This window comes from Artibeus jamaicensis, unplaced genomic scaffold (assembly GCF_021234435.1).
Source record: "Artibeus jamaicensis isolate MK-2021 breed Jamaican fruit bat unplaced genomic scaffold, CSHL_Jam_final contig_426, whole genome shotgun sequence".
In the NCBI taxonomy this organism is placed as follows: Eukaryota; Metazoa; Chordata; class Mammalia; order Chiroptera; family Phyllostomidae; genus Artibeus; species Artibeus jamaicensis.
In genome coordinates, this window is record NW_026521826.1 from 1,850,644 (window position 1) to 1,868,536 (window position 17,893).

The following is a 17,893-nucleotide window of genomic DNA, read 5'->3' on the forward strand; positions in this document are numbered from 1 at the left end:
GACCCCTCCCGCCACGGCCGCGACTCAGGTCTGAGCTAGCCCCATCTGACCCATCTGTGAACCCGAGTCTGAGACCAGCCCCAGGAAACACCCGCTTCCCAGGTAAGAAGCCTGAGGCTCCTCCCAGGCAGCACAGTGGGTGTCCTGGTGAAAATGATGGTGTGAGGCCCCCACGTGCCCCCGGGACATCAATGGCAGAGGCTCTGCCCACACTGATGTGGTTCTGCCTCAGCACTCCCCTTCAAAGAAAGGATCCTTACCTGCTTTTATTTTATCTTTTTTTAAAAAAGTGATGTTGATTCTAAGGCTTAACACAGTCATTTGCTCAACGCTATAGTCTGTTATTACTGTTATAGTCTGAATTGTGTGCCCCCCTGCCCCAAGTCCATATGTTGAAGTCCAAGGTGACCGTATTTGGAGAGGTAATGAGGGGTACATAAGATCATCGGGTGGGACCTTACGAGAAAAGGGAGAGGCACCAGGGATGTGTGAGCGCAGGAAAAGGCCGCACAGAGGACACAGTGAGGAGGCAGCCATCTGCGGACCGAGGAGGGAGACATCACAAGACACAAAACCTGCTGATACCTTGACTATTGCCTTCTAGGTCCAAGAAGCGTGAGAAAATAAACTTCTCACGCTTGGGAGGCTTCTGTAAGCCTCCCAATCTGTGGTATTTCATTATGCCAGCCTGAGCTAACAGGGTCACTAGTGAAAAAGTGGTCTGATGTCAAAATTCATGGATGGGGCAGTAATGACTTCATACATTACCTTTGGTCTTGTTTCAACAATCTCAGCCAAGCCTTAAGATTTCGAATGCCTGTATCACTAGCTATTACTGTATAATAAAGAATTTGATTGGCTTTTGTTCCTGGGAGGAAGACTAAATCCTTGGAACAAGAGTAACTTTCAAATTATCATTACCTCTAATTCTCATCACAACCCTGTAAGGCAGTTATTATAATTCCCATCTCAGCAAGGACAGAAGTAAGATTCATAAAGGCAAATATTTCCCAAGGCTACACACCGTCCGCACAGGAACAGAGAACCGGGATTCCGACCGGGATCCGATTTCACCCAGAGAGCGAGTTTCCACACCAGCGCCTCCTAAGCTTCCATACATTCTCCCATGGGTTAGGGTTGAAACCAGAAAACTAAGCTTAATGTGTGTACACTGCACAAAGCTAAATGTGTCCTACTGAAGAGACTATTCGTTACTCTGCTTTCATATCCTTTTTGAAATAGTTTTCTTTTTTATTCTATAAGTAAAGGTTACAGTAATCAGCAATATTTTTTAATATCCTTACATGGCAAAAAAAGAAAACATTCCAGTTCTGCTTTCCTTTATCATTACATTTTCTGGTCCCTTAAATCCAGAAGTCTGGGGTGAGCACATTACACTGGCTGCGGGCCCCAGAGAAACACTCCAGAAAGGCGTAGGGAACAGCTCTCTCCTCCGCATTCAGTCCTTCCTGCCTCGGTAGGTGGAGTGCTGGGGAGGCGCGCAGGCTCCAGGGCTGGCTGCCCTGGCTCGGACTCTTCCACCAGGTTCCCGAGTGCCAGTGATCCTGCCGCCCCAGGAACACACCTGGAGAACCTGGTGAAGCCCATCATATTAACTATCTCTTTGGCTGTGCCTGGTTCAGATCTGGGAACGTGAACCAAGTATGGTCTGGGGTAGAGCAGAGAAGGGAGGCATGGGAGACTTTGTCCATGATAAAATAACAAGGAGAAACTCCCTTCCCTCTTTTTGAATGTTGTTGTCGGAATACGTGGTGCTGGGGGAGCCCTGCTGCAGCCAGCAGGGGGCCCGTCTCCCAGGCAGGTGCCAAGGACACAATCAAGGAGCCCACAGAGCTTCCCTAGGACTGACCGGGTGTAATGCCCCAGCGTTCCAAGTGAAGATGAATGGAGAGCGTATTATTTTTTCATGCTTAGAAATACAATTTGGTGAAAACAGTGTTGATGAACTCAGTTACATGGCAGCGCTAGCCCCCACATAGCGCTGTGTGTGTGTCTTACTGAACCAACTATTAATGTGGAAGGCATTTTGCTATCACAGAATCAATAGTTTCTACAGGCATCACTTGTTTTATTGGGCTTTGCTTTATTGAGTTTTTACAAATTGAATGTCTGTTACAACCCTGGGTGGAGCAAGTCTATCGGCACCAAAAAAGTATTTTTGAATTACAGTATGTACATTGTTTCTTTTAGACACAACACCACTGCACAGTTAACAGATGACTGTACAGTGCAAACATGATTTGTACACGCAACAGGGAACCAAAACTGTGTATGGCTTACTATACTGCAATGTTCACTTCCCTGCAGTGGTCTGAAGACACACGCACAGTATCCCCAAGGTTTGCCTGCATATCATTTTCTCGAGCCCTGGAAAGGTGGATGAGAAGGCATTCACCCATCCCTCTGGCTCTGTTATGGATATGTGATAAAATGAAAGGTAACTTGAAGGATCATTATAGTTCGAACATACCTTTGTATGAGACTACCTATGCTTTGTTATTTTATAAATCACTGGCACTATTACAACAGTAAGGAAGGCAAAAAAAAAGGATTTTTATAATACTGATAGCTCATTTTAATCTAATAAATGTATCTTAAGACCTATCAACATTTTAAAATGTAAGCATCATTGTACTGACCTATTGCCACCCTTAGAGGACCCTGAATGAGACTTTTAAATCTTCTTTCCTTAAAAGAAAAAAAATTGTTGACCAGTTTTGTGCTGGCCATTAGGCATTTTCGGAGCCCCTAGGTCCTCCCAGGAACCACCAGACTGCCGAGACCCAGCAGGCCTGGCTCTGCTACGCCTGGTGGAGTCCCATGAAGCACCCTGAGGGCCCCCAAACGCCCTTCCCACTCTGTGGTACGAAACCTGGCCAGTGCTCCGCACCCTCTGCCAAAGTTTTGGCCCTAAATGGGAAACGAGTTAACACGTGAACTTGTGAGTACTTCGATTTGTGAATAAAGAGCAGGGAAACCTATCACGAACTTGTTTATAAGGGATGACGTTTGTCTTCAGTTTTTTCCCTCCCCTATGTCACGACCAGTATGACCCACTTGTGCTTCAAGATCGTTTTAATGTAAAGCATTCCAAACAGGGTTATTTATAAGATACTGGGCTCAAACTGTCTGGTTTTATTTTTTCTATTTCATCCCTAGGAATGACAAGTGATCGGCATGCTTTGGCATAACTGGAGGTCAAAAGCAAATTCACTTATCTGGATGGTTATTAGTACTCTGCATTATGTCCTGCCTGTCCTTGTATGAACTTGGCATATGAGTTGTGCCTGACACTGGCAGGATTAGCAGTTCATGAATAGATGAGGGGATGATGTATTGGGAAGCCTGGAAGATTCAACAGTTAAGAAATTTTTGACAGTTAACCATCGCTTGTCAGGTGAACTTGCACTGAAGTCTACAACTGCTCCATAAAGCCTTGTACAGAGTCATAGTAAAAACCAGATTACTAAGAATATCACAACAAATTATGTAGCATTTCCCCAGAAGGCTGAGGCAGTCATTCCCATTTTATAGATGGGTAGCAAAGGCCCACGGCTTGCACAGGTTGCCATAGCTACTAAGTGACCCAGACTGGGCATCTGATTCCAGCTGAGGAAGGGCCTGTCAGGTGCCAGGAAGTCTCCTGAGCACTTCATATGTCCTAATTCACTGAATCCTAATCACAACTCTACAAGCAGGTCTAGTATCAGTTTACAGATAAAATTACACCAGAAAGGCTGGAAGCAGCTATCACTCCAAGGTTATAGATAAAGAAAATGAAGCTTAAAGAGGTGGTACAATTGGCCAAGATCAAGGAGCCACTAAGTGCTGGGGCTGGGCACTCTGTGACCTTGGCTAGTTTTGAATTTTGGCCAGGTTCTGAAGCCAGGCCGTCTGGCCCCAAGCTGCTCTTCCTCTGGAGCCAGACCACCGAATTTTCAATCAGGTGTCCACAATTTACCAGGTGCACAACTCTTGACCAAAGTACTCACTCCTCTGTGCCTAAATTTCCTCACTTGAAAAATGGGGACGATGACCACCACCTACCTCTCTAAGTTGTGGAGCCGATTGCCAGCTGACGAGTTAGCACACACGAACCCTCAGAACAGCCCAGTACAGAGAGAGGAGCTCCAGTCACCAAGGTAATGGTTAACCACTAAGCTATAAAATGTCCTGAAGCATTTAAAACATGGCTTAGATTATTAAAACTCAATTTACATTTAACTAGGAATGTGTTTATTTGCATAAAGTAAAGGATATGTGTCCTTTTCTATCATCTGGTTTCTACCTAGAATAGTGATTTCCAAACCCTGGGGGATTCTGCTGAACCCTTCAGGAGAGTGGCTCCTAGTGGTATGGGGCAAGCTGGTGGGCTCAGCCCTCCTCATTTGTATGGTATTGGACAAAGGATTCTGTACGTAAAAGAAGCCTGAGCACCAATGGTCTACAACACAAGAGGAGGGTTGCTTCTGCCCATCACTACAGATAAAATTCCTGTAACTACAATAAAATTCAGAACCCCAGCAATGACACCATGAGGTATGTCCCAAAAGGAGGCAGTCAGAAGCAAAACTACCTTCTTCACATCTTAAATATTCTGCTCTCCTAAGAGGGACAGGTTCACATTGTGCAGGGATGTGACAGTCCAACAGAGGAACTCAAACAGGATGGAACTACTAAAGGCTCTGAGCAGAGACATGTCATAAAGCAGCAGTTGAGGGGGAATAACCCACCCGTGTTGTACAGGACAGACTGGGGTGTCCGGAGCATGGAATCATCAAGGTCAGCAAGGAGCCCACCACAGTAGTCCAAGCACAGAGAGCAGGGATGGTGAGCATGCTGACAGCGTCAGGTCTGGGGTGGTAAACGCCCACACAAGGTGAAGGCGGGAGTGTGGAAGGAAGGTTCATTTCCTTGAAAGAGGAAAAAACTGGCAAGACTTCAAGGTGGGAACAGAGTTGAGGAATAAATCAAAAAAGGAGTCTGGGCTCTTAAACTGGGCTGCCTTGGAGAATGGTGGGCTCACCTTCAGAGCAGGTGCCAGATAAAGATGCCCTAGATTTGATGAGGAGTGGGGACTAACAGGTTTGGGCTGGGCGTGTGGAATCTGAGCTGCCCGCTCCATAGTCAGTCACTTACACATTCCCACAGGCAGCCGAGGTATGGGATGGGGGTTGGCCAAATCTGGAATCTCCTGAGTTGCTTTAACAGCTAAATTGTTGGTTCGGTGCTGGGCAAGTGAGGAAAGAGGAAAGCAGAGAGATTCAAGGGCCATGGGGAAGGCCTACTGGGGTGAAAGAACCAGGGAAAAATACAGAGCAAATTTTCCCTCGGACTCTCCGATCCCTTCCTCTTCCACATCTGGTGCTGGGTAACTCCTGGCTTCCCAGGAGAGGGCCTCCCTGCCTCCCTCCCTTCCCTCTTTCCGAGGACGGGACAAGCAGCAGCAGAAGCTGCCGGATGAACAGATCTCCACCCCCCAAAACCCCCTCCTTACAAGGAAGGACAGGGTACAGCTGGTACAACTGCACCGAGAAGGGGGTGTCTCAGCCACAGGAGATTATTGGAGGAACAACAACAAAAAAAGCCCACCCCCACCTGATTTGTAAATATCAGACAAAAAAGCCTGAATAATCGTTTCTCACCTCGAGACATGACCCCTTTCCCCCGGGGGAGGCACACTCAGATCAGCACAGTGGCAGACACACAAGAGTGAGTCACCAAATGAGCAAGAGCTGGAGCTGGGCGCTGTGACCAAAATCGATCTCTGAGTTTGGGAGGGAAGACGAGAACCCCCAGCTGAACTCCCAGATTCCGGGACACCATCCTTCCGCCTCACTTCCACCCTCTTCTGGGGGGCATGTGCCCATGTCTGAGCGTTTCCCCTATGCACAGAATTATTCACATTTTGCTGAACTACACTATGTGTTAAATTCGTTTTAATCCCCCCTCTTATCCCTCTTGAGCAGAAGACAAAAATTAAGAGCCTACAGTTTATAAGCATCACCTAAGGTTCCTTATCTGCAAACACTCCCACTGGGCTGCCCTAGAGAGTATGTGGGAATGATTCTGTAAATGGATCAAAGAAAAATGTAACTAAGCAGTAACAAAACCAAAAGCAAAAACAGAAACCAGTTTTCCGGAGGAAGAAAATGCACTATCTTTCCCTCCCTCTCCTCTCTCTCCCTTTACATTCAGTTGGAACCAAATGAAACTTATCTTTCAGTAGGGAAAAAAACAGCTAAATATTGGCCATTTCAAAACTGGTTAAGATCAGCATCAGGGAGAATAGGACACAGACAGGGCAGTGGGGTGGGAGTGAGGAGGGTAAGGTGGGGAGGGAAGCAAAGATGGGGTTGTTGCTAAGCAACTAGAGCTTGGACCAGACAGACCATTGAGATGGTCTCCTCTCCTCAGCCTCAGGCAGGCTGAGCTGTCTGGTCCTGGAGCTGCACGTGTGTGCTGGGGGGGGGGGGGGGGACAGGTCCCTGGATGACTGCACCGATCAGCCTGCTGTATCTGCTGTATCCTGACACTCTTCCCTCTGTCACAGCCCCACAGGGAGACTGGGATGCTCTTTGTTCCCACCCAGCACAGAGCTCACCACCTTTTCCATCAAGGCCCTAGCTAGAGAAAGGTGTGTGGTCCCTCCCTCCTCGCCAGGAGAAAAAACTCCTTGGCTGCTCATGTCAGCCAAGGTTATACTTTATGGACTGTTTCTGATGCCTCTAAGGCACTTAACAAACTTTTGCTTACTGTAGGGTTGCTGTTATATTATGTCTCTAACCTACACCTTAAAACCCATTTGCTTCTCAGTGTATCTTTAAAATGTAAATATGGTCAGCCATCCCCAGGGGCGAGAAAGACATCTGTTTGGCTCATTGGTGTGGTGCTCAGCTTTGCAGCAAGAAGTCGAATAAATAATGATGGCAATCATGGTGAAATTTAAGGTCAGCCCAAAGCAGGGTTGGCCTCACACCTTTTTGGCTCTTATTTTAAGGGGTGAGGTGGTGGCCTAAGGCGTCCCAGAGAGACAGTTCACAAAACCAAAGCCCTTGGTCCAGCTCCTGCACGTGGCCTCCCCTCCCTGACTGACACTGGACCTCCTGGTGAATTCAGACCAGACCAGAGCAGATGGCAGACCTGGCTCACACGCCAGTAGATGGACCAGCAAGCAAACTGAGCCACTCGTCTCAGTAAAAGGATATGGAGTCAAGTCTGTATTTTTTGTCTTGGCAACATGTGCTATGGGGGGAATTCCTGCTCTACTGGGGTTTACAGCCAAGTAAATCCCTTGCATTTTTACAGAACATTACAAACCACAAAAGTAGCTGAGGATGTGGTGTGAGAGTGGGTGTGTGCGCACATGTTCAGAGCCCAGGTCTGTTCACTTTTTCTATGTAACGTGACCAGGACTCCAGATTTTTTTAAGTCATATATGTGGGGAGGGGGTTAGCGTATTATAGGCCAGAATATTTACTTTGCCTTCAACGCGGCTTTACTCGGAGTACACATTAACTTAAGCCTTCAGACAGAGTGTTACTAGCACCATCGTCTGAGGAGGCAACACCGCTTTGATCTGCTTATTAAATCTTCTTCCACACCTGATACCCTCGGCCTTATATAAATGATGTGAAAATCCTTCATAATCATGTGTCACATGTCATCTCCACTAGGTAGATTGAAAACTGATGGTGAAAAAACAATGACCCAGGTAAGTCCATCTTCAGTTCTTAACCTCAGATGAGGTTCAAAGTCTTTAACTCCAGTCACTTACAAGGCTGGTGTTCGGGGCCAACGCAGCAGCCGCATTACAGGTGAACTGCATCGTGTCTGGGTTTTTCCTGCATATACACTTTACAGTGTGTATGCTCTGAAAAGAGACTAGGACACAGCAAGACCTGTTGTTCAAGCTTTATGCACTACTGTGTGACCTTGAGCAAGTTATTTACCCTTCACATTTGTGTCCTTAGCTGAGATAGCACCTGCATTAGTTACAGTTAATGGGGTGATTAAGTAGGATGAACTTCCTAGGAACTTTATAAAGAACTGTAAAATGGAGTGATTACTATGGAAGACACCCTGTAGTACATCTGGGTGACCCTGAACAATTCTGCCATGTTGATAAGGGTTTCTCTTGTTTAAACAATCTCTCTGTTCTTTTGAGATAGGTCCCAACAGAAACATAATGGGAGCCACAAATGGGAGCCCAATATGAAATTTTTAATTTTTAAAAATTTAGCCATATCAAACAAGGGAAAATAAATACTTGAGATTGATCTTCATGCCATATACTTTAATCATTAAGACATTTGACTTTTTCACATGCGGCCCCACACTGCGGTGAACGTTTCCGCCAACGGTGTATCCGGTTTGGCCACATCACAAGGGCTCCTACCCTACTTCCCAGCAGCTTCAGATCCTCGCTGGTGTTCCTCACTGGTTTTCTCAAGACCAGGGGCGCCCTGTCACGTACAACAAAAACCCCACTGCTGTCTTTAATTTTCTTGAAAAACACTGACTAGTTGAAGTTTTTCAGAATCACAGGACACTTGGTTCCTCTATTTTAACAGAAGTAGATGGGTATAATTTTGCTGCCAATGGCCATTGAGAAAGAAGGTCAGAGGAGCAAGACACTGCGATCCTAGAACATTGCTTCATTTCAGCAGGCAGCTTCCTAAACAAAACAAGAAGTGGGGTTCAACTAATTTGAAACAACATGCGCACTCCTGGGTTTGCTTCAGCATTAGGTTCAACAGTAAGGACAGGGAAATGACCCAAGTGCCCTTTGACAGACAAATGGATCAAGATGTACTACATATATACAGTGGAATGCTACTCAGCTGTAAACAAGAATGAATTCTTGTCATCTGTGACAACGTGCATGGACCTAGAGGGCACTGTGCTGAGCGAAGTCAGTCAGACGGAGAAAGACGGATGCCATATGATTTCACTTAAATGTGGAATCTAAAAAAACAAAATAAGCGAACGAACTTGTAGACAGAGAAAACAAAAATGGATGGGCACCAGATGGGTGCCTCTAAGGCACCCATGGGCCCCTCTAAGGGGGTGGAGGATAAACACAAAAGGTGAAAGAGATTAATAAGTACGAATTGCCAGTTTTAAAAATAGTCATGGGGATGTAAAATTCAGCGTAGGGACTAAGCCCAATAAAACTATAAAAACCACATCTGCTGTTGCCTGGGCACTAGACTTAGCAGGACAGTCACTTCATAAGGTGCATAAACGTCTAATCACTATGTTGTACACCTGAAACTAATATAATACTGTACGTCAACTGTAATTAAAAAATAAGTTTCATTTAAAAGTGTAGTTCACTGTGGCAGAGTTGGGTGGTGGAGAAGACTCTGAAGACATGAAGTCCGATGAGGTGTCTCTTTCTGGCCCTGGCCTGTCTTCCTGCAAGACTGCAGACTGTACAATAGCACAGGCCGCACAAGAACCTAACGAGGAAGGGCCACACTCAGCCACTCTAAACTAGGGAGAATCCATGCGACTTGTAAGATAACCAAGAGAAAGAACCTGGAACCTTCCCCATTAACGGCTTCTATCTTTTGATCTTCACTGTCAGGAAATTCTTTTTGTTCTTATTTAACATTCTTACTCAGGCTAAACCACATTTCCCTTTCTTCACTTTCAAAATGGTCCCCTAAATATGCATTCAGATCAGAGAAAAGCAAAGAGTCGTTTTAAGGGAACCACCATATGAAGACAAGACTTGCAAAGCTCAATACTAAACATGCGTGGCTCCCTCTGGCGTGGCCAGAGAGGCCTCAGGAACAGGCTGACTGAGAGACAAACAAGATGCGGCCTCTTATTTTGACATAGGCTTTTCTAGTACATTTCTAATTGTATAAAGCAATTTTGGATGACAAAGCAAAAGACACTGTCTCTGGGTTGGATCAATGACCTGGGTTGATTTGTTGCTGAACGCTCACATCATCACTCCAGCTGTCGTTAGAAGAACTAAAGGATTTAAAGAGCCACACAGTAATGTCCTAGGTGTCAGGGACTTGCCTGTGGATTTAGAGACGAGCCTTTCAAATATTAAATCCTAGTATGTGTACTCTTGACCTTCATCCTTTTCCCCTTATGGGTAATGTAGGATTTACACAGGGCAATCAGGGATTTGGAAGCAGAGATTCCGCTCACAAATCTCAAAGGGCTTTAGAAAAAGCATTAAATTCGGGGATCATGGCCATTTTGCTCTATAACCCAGAGAAAGAAAATGTACCATCACAGGGACCAGGCCAACACCGCTGCAGAAAATCATCTCTGGGGCTGACTGGTTACCAGCATTCTCCTGGAGGGAAGCAACTGCTAGTTACTGATTCTGTTAGCTCAGTCTTTGCCTGCTTCTGGAGGTCTGAGGTGTAGCCTTTGATGCATCTCCCTCCCCAGCGGTGATGGAAAAACTAGACCTCCTGCCTCTGCTGCTACTCAGGAAAGTCTGTCGGTCAGTCACCCTCGTGTAAACCCCCTGCTTCTCCATGGGAGATAAGCGGTTCCTGGAAACCTGAAACCCAAAACCTGACCGTCTGTCTTCTAAACCTTGCCAGGTAAACGGGTAGACACTGAAAGCCATTGCTTAGTCTAGGGCTTGTTATAAACATTCTGAAATTGTTCGACAACAACAAAAACTCTAAATGTACCAAATGGAGGAATGATTAGCTAATAATGGTGTATCCATTTCTATGCAGCCATTAGCAAAGATGAAAATTTATAATAACTTGGAAAATGCTAGTGAAAGACAATGTTAAGTAGAAAAATAAAATGTATAGCATTATACCTACATTATGATCACAACCATGTAAGAGATATAAAATGAATATAAATATGAGAGATGCTGAAATGAGAACAGTAGTTGAATTAGTGTGCTGTGATTATGAACTACTTCCAATTTTCTCTGTTTCTTACAAGACGAGGGTATTTATATGTGACTCTCATCACGGAACAGCAGGGTCCTCCCAGGGAATGAGCCTGTGGGTGTCATTTCAACCAGCTGACAAAACTGTAGCTTCTTCATGGCGAATGTGACAGATAAGGAGCACTGCCCTAAAATCCGACACATATTTGAGAATGTCACGCAAATACAGTTACACACGTTGGAGTTGAGTGACAGATTAGGAATTAATTTCTTTAAATCAAAGTTAGAAAGTTCATCATTCTTTAGAGTTCTAAATAAAACACTGTTTTGGTGTTTTTTTTTTTCAAGAGTAAGCTGAGCAAGACCAGGGTCTACGATTCCAATTACTTCGTGGACTTCTCTGACACGGCTCAGTTTAGAGATAAATTGATCAATTTCCTCTGTGTCCGTTCCTCTAGACGTTCAACAGAGACGGGTAAGGGTTTAATCGCTCTTAAGAGGGGAGACGGAGCCAAGAGATTGCTTCTCTGTCTTCACCTCTCTGAAAGCGTAAGTTGAAAATAATGAACTGTTTTCTAGACAACTAACCCATTTTAGCTGCAGCAAGAGTTATTTAGGTTACAGTATAATTAACTTCTTCCAAGCATAAAGAATAGCAAATGGCAGTTGTGGAATTTCCTGTTCTAGAGATATGCAACAATAGGTTAGATATACATCTGACCTTGAATGCCTAGGTGTGGTGTGCAAAGAAACAGAATGAACAAAAATAGCAATCACACACATAAATACCAGGGTGTGTCCCACTCTCCTCTCACAGATTTGAACACATTTAGACTGAAAAACAGTTTACCTTCTTGCCTCCCCCTCAGCTGAATCAGAGTGTGAACCATGTCAGTCACAGAAGAAATTTAGAAAGTTGGCCCAAAGTCATTTACCTGTACCAGGAGTTCCAGCTTCCTGTCATCAAGAAGATGTACTTGACATCGACGGCCCTCCGTCATCTAAGGATAAAGAGAAATGATGGTCACTGAGGGTCTGGCAGCCTGCCAAATGTGCAGGCCCCCCCTCCCCCATCTGCTGGACCCCGCCAGGCACATTCCTCTGGGTGAAAATGCCCCTGGGAGTTTTCACTCAGCGCTACGCAATGCCAACAAGCAGCAGGACTGCTTGGTTCATCCCAAATATTTCTGAGCACTTTCTACGTGCCAGGTGCTACCCTGGGAGCTGAGTATACAGCAGCACACAAGACAAGGCCCCTGCCCTCACGGAGCTTACATTCTTAAGGGGGAGTGTGACATAAAATAGCAAGTACAAACATAACACAAAATCAGGGGTGACAAATTTACTCATTCTTTAGTCATTCTTCCATTTGATAACTTTATCACCATGCATTAGGGACAGAGTTCAGTATCCAGTTTCTGCCATCTCTGAACTTGTCCCTCTTTACGGATCACCAGATGATCACCCCTTTACTGATCACCTCTCTGGCCACTGCATTTGGTGTCCCTGTCACTTCTCCCCTCTCCTTGTTTATGACCCTAGTCCCACAGTGCTTTCATCTGTATGACAGGGGAACCCTGGAGATAAGCACTCACAGGGAAGCCGGACCCCAACCCCTACGCCTCTCACAACTAACAACCCCCTGCAATGCAACAGAGAGAGTCCCCAGACAGGCACCGGGAGGCCCAAGTTCAGTCCTGGCGCACACGTCACTGGCTGCAGGACTTTGGACAAGCCTCTGCTCATCTCCACAGCCCAGTCTCACATAGAAAAACAAGTGGGCTGGGCCCAGTGGGTGCTGGTGAATATTTAATAACCGTCTTTCTGAATGAAAAAAAAAAAAAAGCCTTAATTTGTAGCATTTGCTGGAGCCCTGGCATCAATCGCCCTCAAAGGAAATCCCCTGAAGACGAGGTCTCTCTGAGACGCCAGCTGGCCACTGCTCTCACGGAGCACAGTCTCGCTGTGCTCCACACAGACAGCTTCATCACGTCTGAGTTCAAGCTGCTGTCACAACAACACTGATGGCACGTCCCACAGACACAAAGGACATCCGCAACCTCAAGAGAGTAGATGACAGTAAAGCACAGTAAGGTAATTAGGAAGTGATTGATTTTGAGTACTTACTGCCTTTGTTTTTCATATAATTTCTTTAATGCTATGTTTACACAATTTTAATAATGGCTATATTTTACAACTGGCATGCAAAATTCCTGAAAACGTAATAATAACAACTGATATTAACTGGCTCTGAAACTGCTCTCTGGGCCAGAAGCCACGTGAGGCTCCTTCTAGCCCTTGGATTCTTACGTGAGTCTGTAGCCCTCCCTGAAGCCACCTTCCTTTCCCCCCAGCGACCGGCCACTTCATGAAGATCAACGAGAAGGACACACGTGGCAGATCCGGGCCTCCCCTATCTGCACATCCACCGGGGCCAGGCCCCTCCTCCCCAGCACTTTCTCCACGAAGCATGGTCAACACGGCCTCTTCTCTTCCTGTTCAACAGAGCTGTCTCTCAGCCCATCAGCATGTCCAAACTGTCACGCACGCCCATATCAGAAAACTCACAGAGTCCTTCCTCAAAACAAGCCAACCCGCCATCCTCCCACCAATTCAGACTTCCCTAGCGGTGCGTGCTGCTTGGAAAGGGCTAAAGCGAACAGCCCTTGAATCTGAGTTAGCATGACTCAGCGGTCCCCAGCTCTGAGAAAAGCCGTCAAGGAAAGTCTCACATACTCATAAGCTCTCTAACAGAGGGTGAAATAGAGGGAAAATTGAGGGAAAGCTTACGTCCAAAGGCTTCTATTTTGTACATCTAAGCCAAAGGAGGCAGCTGTGGACTTGAGATGGGTTTGTGCAGTCTTTACTCACTCTCTGAAGGCTTAACTTCAAGTGTTAATTGTCTTAGCCACAAACCAGGCTCAGATTCCATTAGAATCCATCAGCCTTGCAAACAGTGGTCACCGGAGCTGAATGACTTAATTTAAGAATTCACCAGCTTCAAAAAATAAACAAGTGGGAGCTCATCAAATTAAAAAGCTTCTCACAGCAAAGGAAACCATCAACAAAACGAAAGGGAAACCCACCAAATGAGACATAATATTTGCAAATCATACTCTTGATAAGGGGTTAATATCCAAAATATAGAAAAAAAAATCTTACAACTCTCTGGCAAAGACAAAAAAGAACCAATCTGATTAAAAATAGACAGAGGACCTGAAGAGACATTTTTCCAAGGAGGACATGCGGAAGGCCCACGGGTACCTGAAAAGTACAACAATCATCAACATCAACAATCATCACGGAAAACAAATGAAAACCCTCATGAGATATCCCCTCACACTTTCAGAATGGCTGTTATCAAAAAGGCAAGACATAACTGGTATTTGTGAGGATACGGGGAAAAGGGATCACTTATGCAGTGCTGGTGAGACTGAAATTGGTACAGCCCCTGTAGAAAACAGTGCAGAAGTTCCTCAAAAAATTAAGGAAAAAAACCCCAACATACCATGCAGCAATTCCATTTGTGGGTGTTTATCTGCAGATGAAAGCACTAATTTGAGAAGATCTATGCACACCTATGTTCACTGCAGCATTATTTACAACTCACTGCAATACAATACAGTGTCAAGATATGGACGCAGTGGATGAATGGATAAAGAAAATGTGGCACATACACAATGGAATATTATTCAGACATAAAAAAGAAAAATTCTGCCATTGGGGCGACATGGATGGACCTTCAGAGCATTACACTATGTGGAATGTGTCAGACCGTGAAAGGCAAATGCCATGCGATCCCAGCTACATGTGGAATCTGAAAAAAAAAACGAACTCACATGCAGAGAATGGACTGGTAGGTGCCAACATTGAGGTTGGGGAGGTAGGGGAAATGGGTACAGGTTGTGAAAATGTACAAACTTCCATTTACAAAATGAATAAGCTCTGGGAATGTGATGTACAGCATGGTGACTATAGTTAATAGTACTCTACTGCATATTTGGAAGCTGCCAAGAGAATAAATAGATCTCAAGAGTTTTCATAATAAGAAAAGCAATTTGTAAGTAACTATGTGTGGTGCCGAATGTTCACTAGACTTATCGTGGTGATCAACTCACAATCTGTACAAAGATGGGCTTGTTATGTTGTATGCATGAAACTAATACAATGTTAGAAGTCAGTTACATCTCAATTAAAAACAAAAGAAAACAAATTCAAAGTCAATAAATTATTTTACTGGGGAGAAAAAAACCCATCAGCTTCATTTTAATCATTCCCCTTTTCGAATTCAATGCAAGATACTAAAATGTTAAATTAGACTAAAATATATATCTCACCCCAGAATGTGTAAATAAGTCCTTCATCAAAACAGTCCACCAAACATGCTCAAGTTTCAACAGGGCAGTTTGCAGCAATGGCACAGGCACCTTGAATAAATCTCAAGCAGTTGGCAACTCAGTCCTGATTATAGAAAAAACCTGATTCTAATAAAGTGAACATTCTAGGAAGGCAACTGCTACACCCATCCGGCATTTTATTTTAAAATGCCTGAGAAAATTCTCTGATCAGTGCGGGTGGGAGAATTTTAAGAAAGAAATTCCGCTTGTCCTGTGCATCTTTAAAACTCAAAGTTTTGAGCTTCACTGTACTGTAAAGGTCAAGGATATAAACAAGCTCTTGAGTTCCTTATTCACATTCTAATACATTTTATAAAAACAAAGGAATGCTGGTATCTGAAAAACATTACTGTATCAAATAAAGTTTAATCACAGGAATAAGAGGTAGTATGTCACTTTCTCAAAATATTTCAATAGATGCCAAGTGTGGCGTGACACTGAGTTTGTGCCCGCGTCTAAAAGTTTTCTCTGAGATTACGGAAATATAAAATTCTCATTACATTCATCTCACCTCATCTCCTCACCACTTTAAGGAAGCAACATGCACTGAGACTTTAATATCTACCCAAGGTGTAGCAAGTTCACTCGTCTCTCCAACAAAGCCCAAAACTAAGTCCTGGGGAATTTATAAGCATGCTCCCTATTTGAATCGGGAGTTTATAAGCTGCCTCCCTTTTGGAAGGCAGTATGTTTCTTTACAGAGTCAGCCCAGAAACGTGAGTCTAAACAGAACCTCAACTCTGAATCATCATATGGTTGAAAGTATGACTTTCTTTTAACAGCACTGCTGTAGTTTTTCCTCAAAAGAAGGACCCATTTGTTCTTCATCCTGAAGTAAACAGGAGTATCCTGTTATCAGCTGAGAAAAGGTTTACCATTCTGGGTGTGTGCGGAGAGAGCCGGGACATCTGCAGCTTTGTCTGGCTTCCAGGCATCTGAAATTTCCTTTGGAATACTAACGACTGTAAAGTAATATCGCTCTCCCTGTTTTCCTTTTCAGCTGCTCAAGCGCAATCGGAGCACTGGCATCACCCTCCAAGGAAAGCCCGTCGGAGAACAAGGCTTCTCCTTGATGTCAGCTGGCCGGCCACCACTCCACCCATGAGACGTCTGGCTACCACACGATCCGACACCAAGCAGAGGCCTGCCGAGTGCGCCATGATTCTAAAGAATGTATAGAAAAGTAGTATTTGGAAGGTAAAGGTGTCTACCCCCTTTACCTAACTTTTCTGGTAAGATACACAATGAATGGCAACGACGGAGTAAAACACAGATTCATGATGCTGGCTTAAGCAAGCATAGCGGAACATGAAATGACACGTGAACTGTAAAGTCGGCAGGTAAAGCTGCGCAGGGGAACAGGAACCGGGCGGCGGCACAGATAAAACAGCTGATGTGCTAGGGGAGTGGGCTTCCGGGTGGCTCCCCCACATATCACACAAAATGGTATTGGGGGGTTAGTTAGAACAATATCATGAAAAGATTATCTAGAGAAGTAAATGAGACTGTTTGAGGTCAGCCCCAGGAAATGGTGCCTGAGCGGCTTCTTTCTCAGCAAATTTGTTTTAGATGGCCTGTGTTGGTAACACATTAAATCCAATTAATTAAGTTACGAATGAGAATTACAATTGTCACGCAGGTCGGAAATCTGAAGATCGGGAGTCTGACACATTCTCTGCCTGCAGGGAGAATTAATGGGACACCAACGGTAACCAGCATGGTTCAGTAACACAGAATCTCAAAGGGGAATGACAAGTAAGTCCGTCTGAGGGCATCTGTCTACAGCAGCTGGACTTGGTCCTGCTGGGGGAAGGCACCCCTGTCCAAAAGTGGCAGGGGAGTCAGCCCACTCAGGGCATCACCGAACAAGACACAACGAACTAGCAATGACCACCCGCCCAAATGGCGATTCGGGGTTGCTTTACACAAAAAGTTCAGCATGTAAAGATAGGCTTTAAGAATATTTTCTCTTCAAATTCAAAAGTAAGTACCAGTACATGCTTCTTATCACTTTTTACTGTACATATCACCCTCCCTCCCTCTTTCTCTGCCACTTCTTGGATGTCTTCCCTTCTCTCTCCCCTGCCTGTTAACGTACACGCTGTGCTATACACTTGTAGAGGAAGTGCTCTGAAGAAATAAGCCTCGTTCCACTGCTGAACATTTGCACAGAAATCCAATACAGTTGTGTGAACGACTTATCGGGTAACAGATCCTGAAGAAAACATGTGGTTTACAAAAACAAAAACTAAAATTATTCAATTAGCACCCAGTATTTCCTAATAATTTCCATTATAAATTCCTAATGCTACTTTGCACTGAAATTGTTACCACTGAGGTGCAGGGGAGTGGGGGGAGCAGAGCTGCGGAGAGGAAGGCCCCCCGCCCTGCAGAAGCACTGCCCCAGTGACCACATGCCTCCTGGTTCTGGCCCCGCGCACAGTATGTTACCAAGCTGTGATTCATATTCACTTTAGAGACCATACCTTTATGAGGCAATAACAGAGAACTAGTAAAGACAAAGTAGAATTGTATAAAAGGAAGAATTAACATTTCCCAATCATACTTCACTTGAGAAAATTATCCA

The 17,893-nt window shown here is 44.8% G+C and overlaps 1 protein-coding gene across 6 annotated transcripts in view; it reads right to left on the reverse strand.

Annotated features, from left to right (window-relative positions):
- Positions 1–17,893, reverse strand: part of FRMD4A (FERM domain containing 4A) — a 313,254-nt gene that overhangs the window by 173,177 nt on the left and 122,184 nt on the right. For all 6 annotated transcript variants that reach the window (XM_053665757.1, XM_053665755.1, XM_053665758.1 and 3 more), the window contains exon 2: positions 11,845–11,910. In XM_053665757.1, coding sequence (XP_053521732.1) covers positions 11,845–11,910 — 66 coding nt within the window. The remainder of the gene's footprint in view (positions 1–11,844; positions 11,911–17,893) is intronic.